Source organism: Lonchura striata, chromosome 2 (genome assembly GCF_046129695.1).
Source record: "Lonchura striata isolate bLonStr1 chromosome 2, bLonStr1.mat, whole genome shotgun sequence".
Taxonomy (NCBI): Eukaryota; Metazoa; Chordata; class Aves; order Passeriformes; family Estrildidae; genus Lonchura; species Lonchura striata.
In genome coordinates, this window is record NC_134604.1 from 32141388 (window position 1) to 32163038 (window position 21651).

Genomic DNA, 21651 nt, shown 5'->3' on the forward strand with positions numbered 1-21651 from the left:
AGCTGCACTGGTGCTGGGACACAATAGGGAGTAGGTCTTGTGATGCTGCTCATGTCGTGGTGAGAGCAGAAGGCAGGACAGGTCCTTCTGCCACCAGCCTGATGAGCAAGGCCAGCAGGTCAGGTTTACATGGAGTCTGAGGAAGAGAGGAAATTACTTTCCTTTGCCAAGAAGCCCCTCTCCTGATTTCCCTGTCTGCTCACTGAGCCAGCGTGTCTGTTTTTCTCCTGTCCCACAGGAAATCTGCAATGATCCACGTCTCTTTGTGGATGGGATCAGCTCCCATGACTTGCACCAAGGCCAGGTTGGGAACTGCTGGTTTGTGGCTGCCTGCTCCTCCCTGGCATCTCGGGAGTCTCTGTGGCAGAAGGTAAGTGGTTCCCCGTGCCAGGGGAGAGCCTGTCAACATCATGGCTTTACATTGTCTTTGTCCAGGTCACAGATTGGTTCTCAAGGATGCCTCATGTCCTGAAAATCTGATAATGTGCAAAAATCTCCCTTAAAAGACTAACTTACAAATGGCATTAGTCATCATGACTGTATTCACCACACTCCAGCCAAGCCCTTGGCCAGTTTCTCTTTAACCAAGTGGATCAAATCCCATCCTCTTTTTCAGATCCCAAAGCTGACCCTTCAAATTCCAAAATAATCTAAAAATGAACAAGAAGAACAAAGTTCAGGATGCTCAGCTGCAGCATTAGGCCCTGTTTCCCTTGTTCCCATGGTGCCCCCTCTCTTTGGCTGTTTACTGTGTTCCACTTTGGCAGTGAGACACCCACCCCACGCTGGGGCAGGCAGGTTGATTTCAGGTGTTAGCATCTCTCCCAAGTCACTGCTTGCCCAAAGTATCCATCTCTGGCATGTCCCATGGTTGGATGGCACCATGTGGCAGTGTTCCTGCAAGTGTGGGGTCCAAGGGGAAAGTACTGTGTGCCAGAAAGCCACCAAGGAGCTGCACCAGAGCGAGGGGCTGCAGGCCTGGGGAGCAAGAAGGGAGGTACAGGGGGAAGGAGGTGCTCAGTGCCACATCCTTGGACACTCTGTGCCCATCTCCACCATGGCCTCATCTGTGTAAGATGTCAGCCCTGTGAAAGCCAAGGCAGGGGGACTTCAGCCTCTGGTTGCAGGTGTTTCGTCATCACAGGGCAAGAGACCAGCAAGCTGCGAGCAACTTTTCCCAGATTTTACTGTAAAAGGCAGCCAGTGTCTGCAGGCTGCACCACTCCTTCACCCACAGCCTCCTACAGCCACAGGTCTGAGACAGTTTCCTCCACCCCACAGCTTTACCTCTGCTCTGTGTGCTGTGGTTCTTCCAGTCTCTGCTTCCTGTGGCGAGCATGAAGACCAAGCTCAGAGATTTCTTGCAGTATCCCCATTTTCTGTTAAAATCAAGGTTTTTCTTTATATGGGAACAGGATAGCTGTTATTGCCTTCTCGATAAGCAATAAGGCTTCCTGCCATGGTGGCTGTGGTGACTGCTGTGCTCTCATTACAAGGGTGATGCACAGGGCTGTTTAGTTTGTACCTCACCATCAACATCCCCCAAGGGTGAGTGGGCAAGTTGTTATCCTTCCTCACCATTCACTTCCAGCTCTGCCCTGGGAAATGCCAACCAAAGAGAGGCTGGGTCCCTTTGGACATTTCATTATTTCAGTTTGCTGGGCATTGCTTTTCCTCCCTTGGCAATTTGGCTGTGGGTGTTTGTGACTTCTCATTTTCCATTGCTTTAACTCTCAGAGGCTTTTTTTTTTACCTGTCCTCTCTTTTCTTTCAGAAAAGTTTGATTTATAGAAATATATAGGTTGGAAGGGACCCTAATGACCACTTAGTTCCGGCTCCCCTGCCACAGATCTTCCTCTAGATCAGATTGCTCAAAGTCCCATCCAAGCTGGTCTAGAACACTACACAGCTTCTCTGAGAGACTTGTGTCAGTGAATCACCATGCTCACAGTAAATTTCTTATTTGCTCAAGATCTCAGAGACAGAAATAATGGGCCCCTTGGTCCTAAGTGTGATTACACATGAAATGTTATCACATGTCTCTATTTAGAGTCTGGCAAGAGCTGAGAGAAGCTGATGCAGGCTCTAGTATCTCTGAAATATCAGCTCAGGAATATTGGCCCAGATCACCTATTGCTACTAGAAAATATATTCCTGGTGTACACCAGGGTGTAACACAGGCTCTGCATATCCCTTGCTGCATTTCACACAGTGTCTCTCTTAAGTGTGGGGAGGGGGAATACCTTCAAGAAAATAAGGCAGGGCAGCACATCCCTGTGGATCCCAGGAGGTTATTTTATTCAAACATTTTCTTCCACTTTGCTTTCTCCATGGCCCTGCTTCCCATTATGCCTGTGTGGTGTGAATCACTGAGTGGGAATAAGGTACTAGAATTTAGTTGAGAGCTGTTTTCTAAATTCCTGAGTCTTGCATGACCCTACATGGCTCTAGGTGTGGTCTGGCTCTGTAACACCCTATCTATGACCCTTCAGATGTGTCTAGCTTTTATGAAAAGAAATTGAGATGTTAAAATGGGGGGCAAAACTATGCCAGGATGCTGGTGCTGATTTGCTGCTGCAGGAGCAGTGTGGTGTCTGATTCCTGCCAGCTGTGCCATCCAGAAAAGGGCATGATGGTCATGTTAGTTTGCTATTCATTGGCTTATAGTCAACTTGTCCCTTGGGATCCTCGTGCCCTTCTCTGGATGGCACAGCCTGATGGAGGCCACCAAAATGGGCAGGAGGAAAGTGGATTTGTGCATCCAGGAGGAGAGAAGGTAAAAGGGGAGCTTGTTGCTGTGTGCAGCTACTTAACAGTAGAATCACAAAGCGGTTTGGCTTGGAAGGAACCTTTAAAGGTCATCTAGCTCCATCCCTCCTGCCATGGACAGAAACACCTGCCACTGGACCTTGTTGCTCAGAGCCCCACCCAGCCTGGATAGGGGAGTGTGGACAAGGTGGAGCCAGGCACTTGCAGAGATGCACAGTCAGAGGACAAAGGACAGCAGCACAAGCTACAGCTTATCTTCTGCATGAGTTCAGTCAGACCCTGGAACAGCGGTCAGAGTGGCTGTGGGACGTCTGTCCGTGGAGATACACAAAGATGGACTGCATGAAGCCCAGAGAAACATTACTGATTCAACTCTGAAGTAAGTTCTGCTTTGAGCAGTGCGTTGGACTAGACTCCTCCAGAGTCTCATTCTAGCCTGAATTAGCCATTAACCTACACTCAGAGAAAGCCACTGCCACTATTCCCTGCCAAGGTGGCATCCCTGGCTTTGTTTTGGGATAATGAGCCATGGTTGTCAGGGAGGTTGCCGGGGAGGCTGACATGAGACATCCCTTCCCTATAGATTATGGAGCACAGCAGCACCAACAGTTCTGAATCTGCAAATGAGTCGGGAGGGCACTCAGGGGAACCCCAGAGGTGTTTTGCATCACAGGCCCAGGTTGCCTAGCGCTGCTGCGACTGTGGAGAAGGGACACCAGCTCCAGGGGCCTGTCTGATCTTTCCCCCTGCGTGTCCTGTTGGAGAGCCACACACTGCTGAGCACGGAGCAGAGCAGCAGCCAAGGTGATGGCGGCTGAGGCAGGGATGCTTGAGCTGCCCTTCACCTGCGACGAGCAGCTCACCCGGCGCATGCGGCTGCGATTCCAGAGCCTGCAGCAAAGAAACACGAGGCCCCAGGATGGCGAGAGGCTGCTGCGTCCCAATGAGCACATCTACCGAGTGGATTTCATCCAGCAGCACCAACTGCGCTTCCTCCGCTGGGACGTGCAGCTGGAGAGCCCTGGGAAGGTCACGGTGACTGGCACCTCCCAGCACTGGACTCCTGATCTCACCCACCTGATGAACCGGCAGCTGCTGGAACCGGTGGGCATCTTCTGGAAGAAGCCAGGGGCTGAGGAGGTGCAGTGCAACGAGGCAGATGCCCAGGAGTTTGGGGAGCGGATAGCAGAACTAGCCCAGATCCGCAAGGTGATGTATTTCCTCCTCTCTTTCACTGGCGGCCTCGAACCAGCTCAGCTGAAAGGCTCCATTGTTTTTAAAGCCTGATCCCCTCTTGCTCAGCTTTTCTCGCTCCAGCTATGCTTCTTTCAGTTCAGTTCTTTGGTCCATTTTTATATCTGTTTTTTTCTTTCTCTCTTTTTAATGAGAGACAGCACCATGGTGAAGCAGAGAACAGCTCAGTGCTTCAGGAGCCCGTCAACCCTGTGAAATATTCCCCAAATGTGCTGCCCTCTGTCTAGATGATGAGAAGGGGACCATGAGCTTGCTGCTGCATTTGCCTGGAGTATAAGACTGTATGCTTTTGAATTCATTAGGGATCCATGCAGGGTCTTACTGGCTCGGAAATATGAGGCTGTCCTAAATCCTCTCACTGTAGGAACTGCACAGCAAAAACCCACTGGAAAAATAAGTAATTGTCATGCCAGAAACTAGCAGGGACCCCTGGAGAGAGCCCTGCTTTCCAGTTTCCATCCTAGCCATTAAAAAGGGAGAGCTTGTTTGTGATGGAGTTCCTCTCCTTGCAAGGTGCTGAGTGCTTGCAGGTTCTGGTGACTTGTGCTGCTGCTGTGGCTGCTTGGAGTCTCTGAAGACCAATTCCATGGAGAATCCACCTTGCTGTGAAGCTGAAGTACCTACACTTGGACTCGCTGTGTTCTGCAGATTGTAAACTCACTGGACTGATGGGGAGGTTGGACCAGCCTTTCCTGACCACTGCCATCATTTCTTGCTGGGGGGAGGGTGGAATTTCTTGGTCCAAGATGGGCTGGAGTGTGGGTGCTTGTGAGGGCAGAGCCAGCAGCTCAGAGCAGCCAAGGCCAGGAATGAGTCCTCTGCAGCAGAGCTAACTTGTGCTTTGTTCTGTCCTTAAAGCACCCATGAAAATATTTACTCTGAAGTGTCTCTGGAGAGCCATGAGGCTACAGAGCACTTTGCAAGCCACAGAGCAGGAACCTGCTGCTTCTGTCCATGAAAAGCAGTGTCTCCTGCCCTCTAAAACACAGGGAAGGGTGTCTGGGTGACCACAGGAGCAGAGGGGAGTGATACATTTTTAAGTATTGGAACAGGAAAGTGTTTTGTGCCCAGTTTGCCCTATGACTGCAGTAAACTACTAAGTTTGGATGTTTCCTTTTCCTCCACCAAAAAGTGGAGAGTACTTCAATGAGCTTCTGAGACACACAGATAGAAAAGTTCCTTGAAAGAGCTAAGTATTATTATAGTTGATCCTCTGCTCAGATTGCACTCAAATGTGTGTGAGTACTCCTCAAGGGGCAGCCTGGCATCCTCCCAAGGTGAGTAAGGAGAGAGCAGTGATGGGAAAGCCAGGGCAAGGTGACTTTGTACTTGTGGCCTGCAGACTTATGCAGACCAGCCCCAGAAAGAGTCCAACCTCTTCTCCAAAACCACCAGAGGTGCAGACCCTATGCCTTCCCCAGCCCAAGAATAGTGTATAAAATGACATGCACAAGTTATGCCAGGCAGAGAAGAGAAAAAAAGCAGATCAGCTACTGGCTGGAGAGATGGTGGGAGCATTGAGTCTTGCCCAAAACCAAGCCCAGCAACCACCAAATCCTACAGCTATGCCATGGCCATTGCTAGACAAGTTGATGTCTTTGTTTAGACCCCAAGAAATGCTGGACTTGGTGAGTAGAGAGAAAAGTGGATGCATCCCTGCTTGGCCAAACACACCTCTAGAGTTCTAGCAGACTTTGCCATAGGAAACCCCTCCTTGTACATCCCAGAGCAGAGTTTCTGACTACAAACTGCTTTAGACCAAAGAACAGGAACCACTGGCAACATCCAAAGTGGTTATTGCATGCTAAGTCTCACAATATGCCATTGCTACGTTGCTAGGGCAGCGTTCTTGCTGCAGATATCTTGCTGGGTGTTGGTGTACCACAGTAAATAAAAACCTAGACAATGGGTTCCCCTTAAGGACTGAGGCTGTCTGTGTCTTCTTCATGCTCCCTTTGGGAGCTGCCCTAATCCTGCACACAATAAAGCACCAAATTTCAACTCAATACTGGTATTCTTGAGCCCCTTTTAACTTCCTGTAAAATGTAAGATGAATATTTACTTTCTTCTCTCTTGGTGTGAAAGGCTTCACGGAGTATTGAGTAGGTTTTTTGTGGTCAAGAGGCAGTTGAGGCTGGACATAGAAGGGGAAATGATTCTCAGGTGGATCCTTGTTTCCTTCAGAACTGGGAAAGGGAGGTGAGGGTACAAGTGCAATCTCCCTCTCTGCTGCAGGGAACATGAGCCTCTTTTTACCAGTCACTGAAACTATCCCTACACAGTTTCACCATCCCATAAAGATTTTCAAATACATCACCCTGTCCCATCTCACAGGGAAATTTCATCCCAGTTTGTACCACAGCTCAGCAGATTGGTACAGCTGGATGCCTTTCTCCTTATTCTGAATAGGCAAGTTCCCAGCAGAAGCCTTGGAGAACTTGACATGTACCAATTTTTCCTTCTAATCAGGGACATTTTTTTCCAGGGCCACAGGTGCCTTTTCTCTTAATTAGCCACTCTTAAGAAAATTGAAAAATAAATCAGCTTAAGGATGTGAACCTGGCATTTTTGAGCTCCCAATTTACCCATCTCTGAACTCTTTCACTGTAAATTTGTCACACTAAATTTGTCACAGCTCCAGATTTTGTGAATCCCTAAGGAAAAAGCAGCACAGCTGGGTGAAGGAGAATGTGGTTTCCACTGCCCCAGTGTCACGGAACCAAGCTGAGGGCAGGACTAGTTGAGATCCTGGTATGGATGGTCCATGGCATACTCTCCAGCAGGGAACACCTGTGGAGATCAGACTCCTCTCATTTCCTCCTGGGTCAGTATAGAAAACGACCAGTCTTTGCTCCTGGACCCTCAGCTCTGGATGAAAGCTGACCATTTTTGCTGCCTTCAGTGATGGAGGGTGCTCCCAGAGCTGTCCCCAGGTGAGGAAATGAGGAGGATGGTGGGGACCTGTGTGTCCTGCCACCAGTGACAGTAGGAGCAAGTCTCAGACCCAGCCAGCTGGAAGCTGCTACTACCAGCCCTGGCTGACAAGATGCCTCTAATCAATGCTGGGATCATTTCTAAGCCTCCATTAATAGTGAGTTGATTATCACAATGGCCCTCTATGACAATTCATTAGGATGAGCTCCAGTCAGGAGGGAATCAATGGGCACTGATGGAGGACTGGCTGACATCTCCTGGCAGTCTTCAGAGAGAACTCTAGGACATCATTGTTAGCACTCCTATTAAACACCAAACCCTTCAAATGTGGCTCTTTTTCATGGCTTTGTCTGCTCTGTTTCTATTGATCCAGATGAGTCAAGAGTGCCTATGAGCTTGCAGGGCTGATGGCATCATTAATATTTCAGTGTAGGAGCAATAAGAGCCCTGGGCTAGATCATTGCTGGTAGCTAAGGAGTCAGGGGGCTTTTCAGAAGGAATTCTCTCTGCACAATTCCTGCTTTGTGACAGCAGACAAAAAAAAAAAAAAAAAAAAAAAAAAAAAAAAAAAAAAAAAGTCAGCTCGGCAGCTCTGTCATCAGGACAAGGACACAAAGTAAAGGTGGTTTCACCATGTCTTGTGACTTCTTAAAGAGGCTCTTTCCATGCAATGTAGTTGTGTCCTCTCCTATCCCACCCCAACATGCTCAGCTCTCCACAGGAAAGTGATGATTTGGTGTGTTGGAACGTAGTAACATAATGCATGCTTGCATTTACACCTTGGGGTTTTTTATCACTGAGCTCAAGATCTTTGGGAGCAGGTAAGTGAAGTAGCAGGAGTGGGGACAGTCAGTCACATTAGTGCTGCTGTCTAAGTCCATACTTGTCAGCATCAGCTGTAGTAACTACACGTGGTATCACACCCTGCCCTGGCCATGCAGTAAAACCACATTGGCTCCACCCTCAGCAAAAGCTAAACAGCAGTGTGGTAGTTCCTTGCTTTGGGCCTCTGTATCCTGGTTCCAAACAAGATGCAGATTCCCCTACATGTAGCATCTGGCTGGCTATGCTCATTTCTGTCCCAGCTGTTGAGTGAATTTTCCATCCAAAGCAGAGCTGGTAGTGCCTGCAGCCATGATGGGCTGCAGACTTTGGCAGTTCCCCTTTGCTTGTGCCTGTCCTGCTGGCAGTGACACCAAACCTGTGCCTCCTCTGACCCCTCAGCTGCACTAGAGCTTCTTTCAATTCAGGCCTTCTTTTCCCTCTTTCATCAAATCACCTCCCTGTGCTTGCCTGGGTGAGTATGGTACCTCTTGGCAAGAAAGAATGGAGACCTTGAGGGAATGGAGATCCTGCTTGTCCTACTTCTACTTAACAGAGTAGGTTCATGCAGAGTATCTACTGCCTGTTCATTTCCGCCAGGTAGATCAATACCACACTTGCTCTTGGGCCAGTCAAGTCACACCAGAATCAAGCAGGAGAATCAAAGAAGGTGCCCTTTGTTAGTGGTACCCTACTGATATTAACAAAAAACAAAATACATGGTCATAAAAATAACCATCCCTGGTAAAACAAAGAACTCATCTGCTCCAATAGCCTGTCTACAGAAGTAGATGGCAGCAGATGCCCAAGGGTTATAAGAAAGAGAACAAAGGTCTTTAACTCCACCTTCAAGGGACAGTGAAGGCTAAGCTGTTCCAGTACATGTTAATCTAGTCTGCACTGGCAGAACCAAGTCCAAAATCTGGCCCCAGAAGACTGTAAGCAAGTCCATCCCCTTTATATTCTTCCTTGTCTTTGATATTGTCTGCATTAGTTCCAGGATGAAAGTCAATCCCAGGAAAAAAAGGAATAATTTGGATATATGTGCCTCTCCTTCTGCAGGTCATCCCAGACTGGAAGGAGCAGGAGTGGAACCCTGAGAAACCTGAGAGCTATGTGGGTATCTTCCACTTCCAGTTCTGGCGTTTTGGTCAGTGGCTGGATGTGGTGATCGATGACCGCCTGCCCACACTCCACAATCAGCTCATCTACTGCCACTCCAACTCCAAGAATGAGTTCTGGTGTGCCTTGGTGGAGAAAGCTTATGCCAAGTAGGTACCCAGGCAGTTGTAGGATAAAGGGGGGCTTGGGCACTCTGTTTTTCCTCTCTGTTCATTCACCAGCTAGTTTGCAGCAGTGGAAACAATGTCTTTCCTACAGAGAAGTAATACATAAACAGAAAAACGCTAAGAAGAAAACCCCTTCTCTAGCCCTAATTTACCCTCAAAGCAAAATACCCTTCAGTGTTTCTTTAAATAACACCTATTCCAGAGATTTCAAGTTCCTTTTACCTTGGTCCTATGACAGCAAGAGTGCAGCAAGGAATGTGGGTCCTATTTTTTTCACCCTAGTTTGCTGTCCTCTCCCACGTGAAGTTCAACTGCGAATCTCCATACTTGAGGTTGCCCCAAGAATCATCCCTGACCCCTTAAAATGTCAGGCCAGTGTTGTGCCATCCCTTGTCACCCTCTTTCAGGTTGTCAGGCTGTTACGAGGCCCTGGATGGAGGCAACACAGCTGATGCCCTGGTGGATTTCACTGGTGGGGTCTCTGAACCTATCGACCTGACCGAAGGGGACTACATCACTGATGAAGCCAAGCGAAACCTCCTCTTTGAGCGCGTGCTGAAGGTTCACAACAGGGGAGGCCTCATCAGCTGCTCCATCAAAGTAAGCAACATTACCAGTATGGTCACAGTGCCATGGGAATAGGTGTTTTAGGATGCAGTTATCTTACACAGTCATAAACTTGTAAATTAGATCAGATAAATTGTGGCCAAGGGTTCCGATTTCTGGATGATGGCAAAAGGAGTGAATCCTGAATGTCAACCCTCTTTATTCCTTGTTGCTATGTCCAAGAGCCCACATTCATCCTAGCACCCTTTAAATGCTAGGAGGTGATCCACTCCAGAGAGACATTTTGGTGTCTGCATGTGGGCACCTTTACAAATGCTGGTTGCCAGACCTCCCAGCATAACCATTAGGATGAGCTTTATCGGTTGCCAGTATGGGAGCTCAGAGACCTCATGAAGCAAATGAAGAAAAGGGGGAATCCAGCACATAAAATGGCATCTGAGACGTGCCAGCTGGCTTTCTCCCTGACTATTGATGTTCTTCTTTTTGGCTTAAAGACATCTGCAGGGAAATCTGAGTTGCTTTCTTCCCCAGCCCCTGCAGAGGTGGTCATGTCCCCCTGGTCTGAGCACTGTCTGTATCCCCCTGCCAGGCCACATCAGCAGCTGACATGGAGGCTCGCCTGGCCTGTGGACTGGTGAAGGGCCACGCGTATGCAGTGACGGATGTGCGGAAGGTCCGTCTGGGCCATGGCCTTCTGTCCTTCTTCAAGTCGGAGAAGCTGGACATGATCCGCATGCGCAACCCGTGGGGTGAGCGGGAGTGGAACGGCCCTTGGAGTGACACGTGAGTTGGGACAGACAGCTTGCTTCAGTGGGAAATTCTTCCCTGTGAGGATAGTGAGGATAGTGAGGAACTGGCACAGCTCCTCAGAGAAGCAGTGGATGCTCCATCCCTGGAAGTGTTCAAGGTGAAGTTGGATGGGGCTTTGAGTGACCTGGTCTAATGGAAGGTTTCCCTACTCATAACAGGGGAATTATAATAAGATCATATTTAAGGTCCTTTCCAACCAAAACCATTCTGTGATTCTATGATTCCATGTTCGTTCATACTTGTGAAGGATGTTCATAGGTCACCTTTGTGCTCCCAGTTTTATTCCATCAAAATGAACACAATCATGAATCAGCCTCTGCCACCACCAACTGCTGTGATGGCTGGGGATAAGATGAGGAACCAAGAGCTGGTGCAACAAAAGCCTTTGGCCAGAGTAAATTTTGTTATCTTTATGGCTAGGGTTGTGATTGTACTGGCCAAATAAAACCTTGCCAGACTGGATTCAACTCCACCAGTCAGGTAGGAAGTTCCAAGCTGTGCTACACTTCCCCCATGTTTGGCAGGTGACTTAACCAGAGCAGCATAGGGACTGGCTTTATACAGTTCTTGTGTCTCAAATTCTTGTGTGTCCCTTACCTCTGAGTAATGATCCTGGTCTCTTCCCACAGCTCTGAGGAGTGGCAGAAAGTGAGTAAAAGTGAGAGAGAGAAGATGGGAATGACAGTAGAAGATGATGGAGAGTTCTGGTGAGTCCCTCCTGGGTTTGTCACCACAGGCCATGACCACAGCATCCTCCCACCCCATGGAGCATGTACATCTTCTCCATGCATACAGCTATCCAGAGAAAACAGTCTTCCAAGCCATAGGATCTCTAGTGAAGCTCCCTACTTGAGCCCATGGGTGTTAGCTTTTGATGACCATGACCCTGAAATTGCAAGGTGCTCTGCATCACTCAGGGGCCAAACCGTTTCACCAGGGTACTGAGAACCTGTCATAAATATGCTGAACTTCACAACCTCACCAGGGAATATTTCAGTACAACATTTACCTTTATGGGGAGAAAGAGCCACTGTGCTGCTTCTCCTACTCCAAAGTGCAGAGATCTATTGTTTGAACTCAAGAAGTATTTACTGCAGGCATAAAGAAATGTATCTCCATGTCTTTTGGAGATATTTGATGAATGACTTTTGTTATTCATCAGCCATCAGAGACAACCCACAATCTCTAACAGGTGATCAGGAAAATCCCTGCAGTGTGCCTTTCCAGGGAATGAAGCAACATAACCCAGTTCTGCCCTTTCCTGACTCAGGATGACCTTTGAAGATTTCTGCAAATACTTCACGGACATCATCAAGTGCCGTCTGATCAACACCTCCTACCTAAGCATCCACAAGACCTGGGAGGAGGCAGTGCTACACGGGGCATGGACCAGAAGCAGTGACCCCTTGAAAAACCGCTCTGGGGGCTGCATCAACCACAAGGATACTTTTCTGCAGAACCCCCAAGTGAGTAATGGAGCAGAGGACCTTCTGGAACCTTCACTTGTGCTTCCAAGTGTTTAACTCTCCTACAGGGACCTAGAAGGCTGAAATGCTACTAGGCCTTTAATAGATTATTTGTGCTTATGGCAATTCTCTGGCACAGCATGACCAGCATCGAGGCCAACTCTATTAACATTATCCTTCTTATCAAGGAGACTGCATCCAAGTCTAGAGCATCTTGACACAAGGGAAAAACAAACTGTGCCACAGGGTAGCAATGTTGGCTGGTTCTAGTCAAACAGGGCCAGGAGTAATTTCCAACAATCTGGATGGAATGACCAAATTCCAGTTTTTGTGCCCAAACTTTGATGCTGTTAAATTTACCAGGACAGATGTAGCCCATAGAGCCATTTCCTTCTAGCTTCAAGTTCATCTCCTGGAACAAACTTGTCTGGAGAAAAGGAGGCTCAAGGGGACCTAATAGCTCTCTACAACTACCTGAAAGGAGAGCATATCAAGATGGGATTTGGTCTCTTCTCCCAGGTAACAAGTGGTAGGACAAGAGAAAAAAGCCTCAAGTTGTGCCAGGGGAGGTTTAGATTGAATATTAGGGAAAACTTCTTTTCTGGAAGGGTGAAGACATTAGGAGAGGCTGCCCAGAGCAGCAGTACAGTTAACATTTCTGGAAGTATTCAAAGGCATGTGGATGTGGCACTTGGGGACATGGTTTAGCTGTGGACTTGGCAGTGCTAGGTTAAGGGTTGGACTAGATGATCTTAGGGGTCTTCTCCAACATAAATGATTCCATACTTGTCCTCTCTGAAATTGGATTCTCATGATCACGAGCCAGGTCCTTTTGAGTTTTTCATCTCACAAGCAGTGGAAGGGTGGTCTGGTCCATTGCAGAAATTACCATCAAGGATGTGGGAGAGTTGTTTCCAGCTTCCAGCTCTGTATTAGCCTTTTGAAGCCAGGCTGTCCCTGCATGGAGGTGTACTGGGAGAAGCTGATGTTAGATCTGTTAAATCCATCCCCACCCATGCCCAGGGAGCCTGTATTAATAAATATTTCCCTTACCTTCCTCTCTTTGCTTCTAGTATGTGTTTGATGTGAAGAAGGCAGAAGATGAAGTGCTGATTTCCATCCAGCAGAAGCCCAAAAGAACCAGTCGCAAAGAGGGCAAAGGAGAGAACTTGGCCATAGGCTTTGATATCCATAAGGTAGGCTGGGGCTCCTGCATGCTGGCCTGAGTGCCACTGTAAATTTGTTGGCTGTGGAGTGGTACACCAGCCCTGCATGACCAGATCGTTCATTTAAGCATTATCAGGGTGCTTCTGGGGTGCCATCAGCACAGCCTGCCCTCCTCTAGAGAGGAAGAGGGATATCAAAGGGGACAGTATGGACAACAGATAGACCAGAAAAGCTGTGAATGCCCCATCCTTGGAAATGTTCAAAGCCAGGCTGGATGTGGCTTTGAGTAACCTGTTCTAGTGGAAGGTGTCCTTGCCCATGACAGGGGATTGAAACCAGATGATCTTGAAGGTCTTTTCCAACCAGAACCATTCTATGATTCTGTGCAGTTCTTGCTAAAAGGAACAATTAAGTCTTTTCTCTCCAAATGTTGAAATCTCTTAGACTAATCCTTATGTGTTGTTTGCTGGGTCCGCAATGTTAAGCTGGGATGCAAGAGATGACTCCCTGAGTAAAAAGAATTGGGAAAGCCACATCCACACTTGTTTCCCACCCAGCACTGTTGGGGCCCTTTTTCCTGGTTCTCCTATCTCCAGGTCTCCTGGCACTGTGGACTCAGTCTTTGCAATCTTTTCCCCCCCACAATGGATATCAGTACCTTTTCAGCCAGTGTCAATCCACTGACCATCCCGCTGTGGTCTCTGCCCAGGTGGAGTTGAACAGGAACTACCGGATGCACACCCTGCAGCAGAAGGTGGCCAGCTCCATCTACATCAACTCCCGCAGTGTCTTCCTGAGGACAGACCTGAAGGAAGGCCGCTACGTCATCATCCCCACCACTTTTGACCCTGGTCATGAAGGCGAGTTCCTTCTCAGGATTTTCACAGACGTGCCTTCAGATTGCCGGTAAGGAGCACAAGCAGGGATGGGAGGGAATTGGCTCTTTGGAGACAGCCCTGTGCTTTTGATTTGTGATTTTCCTGAATGGTCATAGCCTTGCCTGCAGCTGCTCTTTGGCTTTCTGTTGAGGGTGGTCAAGAGACAGGACATCTTTACAGGTATCCCCACAGACATGCGGAGAAGCTCCCAGATGGGAAAGCACTCCAAACCCAGGTTGAGGAGATTGGAGTGGGGAACAGAGTGGGACAGTGGAGTGAGGAGATTGGAGTGGGGAACAGTGACAGTGGGCAGTGTGTAGTCACAAGATCACAGAATATTCTGAGCTGGAAGGGGTCCACAAGGTTCATCCAAAGATCATCGAGTCCAACACTTAAATGAATGGCCTGTACAGTCCATCATCATGCCAGAGCAAATGCTCTGGGATAAAACTGGGCACCTCTCAAAGGCCACATGCTTTTCCTTGCAGAGAGCTGACACTGGATGAGCCACCACACACCTGCTGGAGTGGGATGTGTGGCTACCCACAAGTAGTGTCCCAGATCCATGTCCTTGCTGCAGCTGGGCTCAAGAATGAGGACTCCCAAGGAGGTACTGGTCTTTCCCTGCCTGTTGTCTGGCCCCAGAGGAGTTGGGAGGTGATTTTTGAAGTGGGACATTGCTGGAATTTATATCATCAGATATTTTTTTGCAGTGGACATGATCTGGGCTACCTAGGTTACTTAAGGCTCTCCCAAAACTTCCCCAAAGCCCTTGGCAGAGGTCCTGTAACAACCCAAGCTTTCCTCCCAAGTATGAGCAGCTGTAAAAGTCAGGAACTGTATTTAAGGGCTTCTTAGTAAGAAGGACAGAGAAAGAGCCTGATGTGTTGGTATTCATTACTGAGGGTTGGATAAATATCTTAACAGCAGAGGGTATGCCAAATTTAGCTCACTTTGGGATGGTGTGGATTTAGATCAATTCTGACATCTGTCACTTTCCTGCATGGAAGACAGCAGCAGTACTATACCTCCCCTGTGTCCTGCAGCCACACAGAGACACATGGCAAGAGCCCCATGTTCTGTCTGCCTCTGGACCAGGAAACCCAGTGGTAGTGGTGGCTTGTACTAGGAGATTGCTAAGGGATGAAACATCTAGAGGCTATGATTAGAGAAGCAAATACCTTTCCACCATGGAAATAGACCAGACCCTAGCCTTTCTCCCCCATTTCCTGAGTCAAGGATATGTGGTAATTGTGGCAAGACTTAGCCAAATATTTTCAAGCTGAATTTAAAATATAAAAATTGAAAAATTAAAAACTCTAAATAAAACCCAATTAAAATGATACTTTTTCATTTCACCCAAAAATTATTATCAGGGCTGCCTATCACTATATCCCTGAAAGTAACAAGCAGGATCTTTTCTAAGCAAAGACTAGTCGAGTATGCTTATTTATCACATGCCACAAAGGGAGTCCTTATACCCTATCTGATGGTTGGAGAGGGAATTTAACCCTAGGCAGGTGTTTTTTTCTTGTGTTATTCACAACAGGTCAGTGCACCTGTAGCAATGAAGGGAAATCTGTAACCAAAGGTCTCTGAAGTGTTCACAGAAACAAGGAAATTTATCTTTCCTTCAGACAAGAAGACATGTGGATTCTGGAGTCATAAAACATCTTTTCCACAAAAAACCCTTGGGAGTTGCTTTCTTCCAGCTGTTTTCCAGCTGTTCAGCTCTCACCACCAACAGTGTGTTTGGTGTTTTCCAGTGCAGTTACGTCTCTCACGCATCCCAGGCCAGGCCTTATGCACTACTTTGGAAATACTGATTTACAAATAGGAATTTGGCTCTAGCTGATGGAATCTGAGTATTTAATGGGACATCCCAAAAGACAAGGTGTGAACAAGGAAAAACAGCTATGAAGTCCAGCAGCTGTGTCTCACCAGGGGAGCCAAGTCCTTACAAACAGAAATCTAGCAAAGAGGTGGTCTGGCAATCAAAATCCCTTGCCCTCAGAAGGGGCTTGTTCACTCCTCCTCATTTCCACATTTCCCTTGGACAAGAAAACTCATCCAGCTGTTTTGTTTCCATCACAGCCACTAAAGTTCATGGGAACAAAATGCATTCTGGCAGTTAAATTTCCATAGCAATAGCTCTTTCTCTACTGAAATTCCCAAAACAAGCACTTGTTTGGCAAGATGAAAGTATTCACTAATGAGGGACTCTTTCCTTCTCCTGGAAGTTCAGGTCCCCTTCAACTGTGGGCTGGTAATATGTGAACTTGTTAATTTTATCCTCCACCTGGTATTTCCTTGTGTGAGCCTCTTTCTCTTCTCCATGGTTTTATTTCTGCCTGCCTCTAGGAGAGCAAATGCTGAAAGGAGATTTGAGTAGGATGATCTCCTCCATGGAACATTTACTGCAATGGGGAGAAGAGTTTGGGGTGATAAAGGAGTGTTCCTGTAGAATATGGAGGCAAGAGAGGCAGCCCTTTCATAGAATCATAGAATTATTTCAGTTGGAAAAGCCTTCTAACATCATCAAGTCCAACCCTTAACCCAGCACTGCCAAGCCCACCACTAAATCATGTTCCCAACTGCCACATCTACACATCTTTTTATTTCCTCCAGGGATGGTGACTGTACCACTGCTGTGGGCAGTCTGTTCCAGTGCTTGATGACCCTTTTTATGAATTAGTTTTTCCTAATATCCAATCTAAACTTCCCATGGTGCAATTTGAGGCCCTTTCTTCTCATCATGTTGCTTGTTTCCAGGGAGCAAACCTCCTTACATCCTTCATTCAGAGAGTTGTAGAGAGCAATAAGGTTCCCCCAAGCCTCCTTTTCTCCAGGCTGAGCCTCTCCAGCTCCTTCAGCTGCTCCTTATCAGACTAGTGCTCCATCCAGACCCTTCCTCAGCTTCATAGCAGCTCATTAGAACCAGAAACAATGTCACCTAGTAGAACTAAACCTGAGCCAAACAGCTGAGCTCCACGGACATCATCTGGGGTGTGACAAACCCTTTGGCAGATATCCATCTCCTCTGGTGGGATATGGAGGCAAAGTACTGCATTACATTCTTGGAAAAGGACTCTTAAGGAATTGCAGAAGCTACAACAAAGAAAAAATTCTCTTTTCTCTCCTCAGGAGCTGATCCTTATGTGATCATCAAGTGTGAAGGGCAGAAGGTTCGCTCTCCGGTGAAGAAGAACACGGTATCACCAGAATTCGATGTGAAAGGGCTCTTCTACCGCAAGAAGCCAGGACAACCCATCATTGTTCAGGTAGCTGGCATGCAACAGTGGGCTGAGGGATGGAGACCCTCTCTCACTTGAGCCCCCCTCCCTCTCCTCACACTGTCCACAGCAGATCTGTTCCCCAGGCTGAGCATCATTAGTTATGCATCTCAACCTCTCACCACCACGGTGACATCTGGTAAATGTCACTGTGTCCTTCACCCCTCTCACTACCAGAATGACACTCCCACACTTCACCACCTCCCTGGCTTCAGCTCAGGGCATGTCCCCAGTAACCCCTTCTCTCCAGTTCATGAAGGCTGGCTGCATCCCTGAAGGAGCTGCCCTCATCCCTGTTTTGTTTCCACAGATCTGGAACCACAACTTGATAAGTGATGAGTTCTTGGGCCAAGTGGCGCTCACAGGGGATCCCAGCGACCGGCAGTCGATGCACACACTGCACCTCCAGGACAAGGGGAACAGGAGGTCAAATGATCTCCCTGGAACCATTGCTGTGATGCTCCTCAGCAGTAACATCCTCACTAATGTCTGAGTACTCAAGGATGACTCTTCTGGTGCCACATATGTGAATATAAACATGCACACATACATATACATATATATAGAGAGAGAAACACAGAGCCTACCTGCCATCTGCAAAGTGTATATGAACCATGCATGCATTCCACTCCAAGGAGCCAGTCTTGTGTTTTCAATGTTAAAAAAATGGTGCCTTTTTTGGGGAACCGCAATGATCCTTCTGCTCTGCAGCCCTCCCTGCCCTCTGGCTGCCACGTGCGCTGTGGGACCGCTGTGAGCACGCTGTGTGTCCTGACAGCCAGAGCACGATGCCCTGGGGCTGTTTGTTTACACAGGCTGGCACACACACGTGCCACCACGCACACGTGTGGCCACCACGGTTCCACCAGCTGCTTCAGTGCATCTTCAGTGTGTCTGCTTGGGTTAAGAGTAGTGTGCATGGAGTTGTCTCCCCTGAAATTGCCATGTAATCATTTATCTGTGGAGGCACCACAGCAAAGGAGAACTGGACAAACAGATCGCAGCCTGCTGGATGATTTTTGGGTATGAGTTTACATACTGCGACTGCAAGGAAAATGCACCAAGGCAGCCCAAATCCACAGGGGCAACAAGACCAAAGGCTCCATCATTTTGGGGACAAGCTGTCTCCACCCAAGTCTTGTTCAGCCCCACACAACTCTGAGGTATAGAAAGATGTCAACAGCTGTGGTGGGATAACTGTTCTCTGGGCCAAGTTTCTGGTTCAGTCTGGACCCAGCTCCTGTGGGTGTCTCCTGTACTCCCATGGTGCCTGCTGTCTCTATGCCCTCCCCATCCCAAGAGCTCACCCCAGGAGCTGGGGTGGGTTGTCTGCTGGGGCAGTTCAGTGTTTAGGCAAGAGAAAACTCATTACTCTGAAGGCCAAAGTGTCAAGTTCAAGAGGTGGAGAGCTTTGCTCCATGGGCTCCATCTGTACTGCTGCCTACAGTGCATCATTTCTCAGTGCCTCGCTTTCTCAAATTCTTTTTAAAAATAGTGGGATTTTAGCTTGTACTAGAGGAGCACTGCTCCCAGTGCAGCCTGAAAATTCTGGGAATATTTAATTCATACCAGTGTCCATCTCTCACCTTTAATTTCCAGTCTCTTATCGTGGAGGATGAGTTGCACAGTCCTAGAGCCAGTGTCACGAGCACAACCCAAATGCATCCTTGGGGATTTAGCTGGGGCTGTGGTCTGCTCCTGATTTCTGTGAAAACTGGATTAATCTTCCTTATTCCACTGGGTGGCAGAATCTGGCTTCTTATAAACCATCCCAGATAAACCAAACAACAACCCATTGTCTGACCTTTCAGCAGCTGACTAGGACAAGTTTCAAACCATTTTTTTTCCCTCCTGTTGTTTGGGGGTTTTATTCATGTGCCTTTAAAGTGGTGCAAGTTAAGGGATTTTTCAGTCACATTTTCTAAGCAAATATTCTGCAGTCACCTGCATGCAAGTGGAAAGTAATGCATAAGATAAAATCTTTGACTCTTCCTAAATTTTGACCTGGGCAGAGTCCTTTTCCTGCAACAAAAGTGAACAGGAAAGCCTTTTTCTATAGCAAAGGGTTTCTGCTTGTCCTACTAAATACTCATGTTTGTCCTGCAAGTCTGTTTGGGCTTTTTTAAAAGTCCCTAAAGGTCTGCTAGGTCTGAAACATGGTGAAGTGTTCTCCAAAGTACCTGCTAGCTCAGTTCTTGATGTAACCAGAAGTAAACAGTGCAACTGCATTGATTTTTGCGAGTTGCTTTTCCCCTTTCCTCATCTTAACAGTCCTGCAGTTTAGAGTTTGCTTTTTTACCAAATTTACTTATGTTCTTAGGTCTTGTTTTTCAGGACTTAAAAGCAAGCAGTGATCCCTATGGTGCTCTTTACAGAGCTCAATCACTCCTGGCTTGCACTGAGCACCCTCCAACTCCAGGTGCCACTACTGGGACTAAGTTTGGTTCAGTGTCTTGCAGAATTTTCTTAAATGCTCCTAGTTAGGTAAAGCAACTTTTTGATCCCATAGTCACAACAAATCCTTGAATTTAGGAAGACCAATTCAGAGATGCTTTGATTTTATCTTGGTTTTGTTTATGAGATTCATCACTGAAAATAAATGGAAGCAGGATTGTATGGTTAGAAGGTGATTTGGGTCTTAGGAGAAGATCTCACAGGCTTATGTTCAGGGATGCCCAAAGATACCTCACCTGGCAGGGGGATGAGCTATTTAGCATTGCAGGAACATGACAGGAGCTTTGCACCATCATCAGCAGATGGAGGTGTCCAGCCTGCCTGCATTAGCCTTGTTTTCTCAGGAAAGCAGGCTATGGATAGCTTCAGCAAAGGAGAGCTGTTTGTCCAGGAGTGGCCTGCCATGTGCCAAATGGCACCATGATCCCCAAGGAGCAGTGCCAAAGCTCACCAAGAAGTTGTGGTGCCCTGGGACCCATGGGCAACCTTCTTCCTCCCTACAGAGAATCAAGCCATAAAGAGAGGAAAGGCAGCTTTTTAATAGTTTCTTTAAAAATCACTCTATATCAGGACCAAATTGTCTTAATATAAGTAATATTTGTCCTTTTTTTTAATGAGAAAAAAGTTTTGGAAAAGTTAAAGCAGAAGCCTTCTTCCCCTACATTTCCACTGGGAGAACAAAAATTACCTTTCTTACTCTTCTTTTTCTCTTATTTGTAGAGCAGATGAGGGAGGGGAATTATTACCATTCCTATTGTTGAAGCCTTTTCTCTTTGAATGAAGTGAACAGAAATATTCAGGGGGTTTGGGAGTTTTTTTGATTTTTTTTTTTTTTGAGAAGAGGGCAGATCTGAAAAAAACACTTTCCAATCCCTCATGAGTGGGATAGGACACATGTCTGATTTATTTCACATTTCTTTTGTTAATCATTTCAATGGTTGCAAGCAGCCTGGCATTACACTCTGTGAGATCCATTTCTTTTTGATATCTGCCTGTTAAAACAGGCTGTGACTTGTCTTCATCTCCAAAGGCACTGACGTGTCGTGCTGCACGAGATCAGAGAATGTTGGAACAGAAAGTCAACATTGTACAGCTGTAAACCTCCTATAAATAAATAAATTGTGTATATTTTATTCAGACTCCTTGCTTTTGGACTGCTGTGCTCTTCCAGGATGTTTTTGGTGGGCACAAGGTGGCTCTGCAGAGCCTTTTGAATTTGCTTGGTTCACCAAACTCCATGCAAATTATTTTCTCTGTAGACTTTGAGACTGAGGCAAGGTGATCTGCATGACTCTTTCACACAAGGTTACACTCACATTTGCTGAGAAAATCCACAGTGGGAATGGTAACCTCCTCTGGCTATAAACCTTTGCATCCTATGCCTCAGACTCACCACAGTGCAGGGAACTTGGTTTTTTTTTGAGCCACACCTGACTTGGTAAAGAGCTCTGTAGATTGCTGAAAAAATAAAAGGTGGTGGGGGAGGGGAAGAGAGTTTATGGCCAAAGTAGAAGGAAGTGGTCTTTGGATGGCTTTCCCTCAGAACACAAACCTGCACAATGCATATTTGAAAAGCCTGGCCCTGCCCATGGGAATCTCCAGTCTTGCTGCTGTAACACACAGACCCAAATCTTTGGCACTGGGATCTTTCTTCCATCTCAGCTTCCCTCCACCAGCTGCCTGTGCTCAAAGGCTTTGCAGCATGAAGGAGCTGTGTGCCTCTGCAGCCCACCCTTAAGAGCCTGGAGCAGACATCTGGAAAAAGCCCTTTTATTGTAGCCTGGAGGAATCTTCCCAGACTCTTCAGCTTCTGGGATCATCCTCTGGGACAAAATGTGTCACCAAATAATACACAGAGAATGAGCATCCTACTCCTCTGCCTCCACTACTGAAATATCCTGTAAGGACCTTTCTTAGGGGGAAAGCCTTACAAACACCTCAGTCCCCC

General features: G+C 47.3%; 2 protein-coding genes across 2 annotated transcripts in view; both read left to right on the forward strand.

Moving 5' to 3' along the window:
• CAPN5 (calpain 5) overlaps nt 1–20842 on the forward strand; it is a 51719-nt gene extending 30877 nt beyond the window's left edge. Inside the window, exons 3-13 of the mRNA XM_077781290.1 lie at nt 239–370; nt 8842–9050; nt 9476–9668; nt 10225–10418; nt 11075–11152; nt 11716–11911; nt 12985–13107; nt 13788–13984; nt 14445–14566; nt 17101–17237; nt 17560–20842. Of these exons, the coding sequence (XP_077637416.1) occupies nt 239–370; nt 8842–9050; nt 9476–9668; nt 10225–10418; nt 11075–11152; nt 11716–11911; nt 12985–13107; nt 13788–13984; nt 14445–14566; nt 17101–17237; nt 17560–17742 (1764 nt within the window). The 3' untranslated portion in view covers nt 17743–20842. The remainder of the gene's footprint in view (nt 1–238; nt 371–8841; nt 9051–9475; nt 9669–10224; nt 10419–11074; nt 11153–11715; nt 11912–12984; nt 13108–13787; nt 13985–14444; nt 14567–17100; nt 17238–17559) is intronic.
• OMP (olfactory marker protein) lies at nt 3528–5003 on the forward strand. Its single transcript, XM_021533928.2, has one exon. The coding sequence runs from the start codon at nt 3577–3579 to the stop codon at nt 4054–4056; it is 480 nt and encodes a 159-aa protein (XP_021389603.1). The 5' UTR covers nt 3528–3576; the 3' UTR covers nt 4057–5003.
• Nucleotides 20843–21651: the final 809 nt, after the last annotated feature.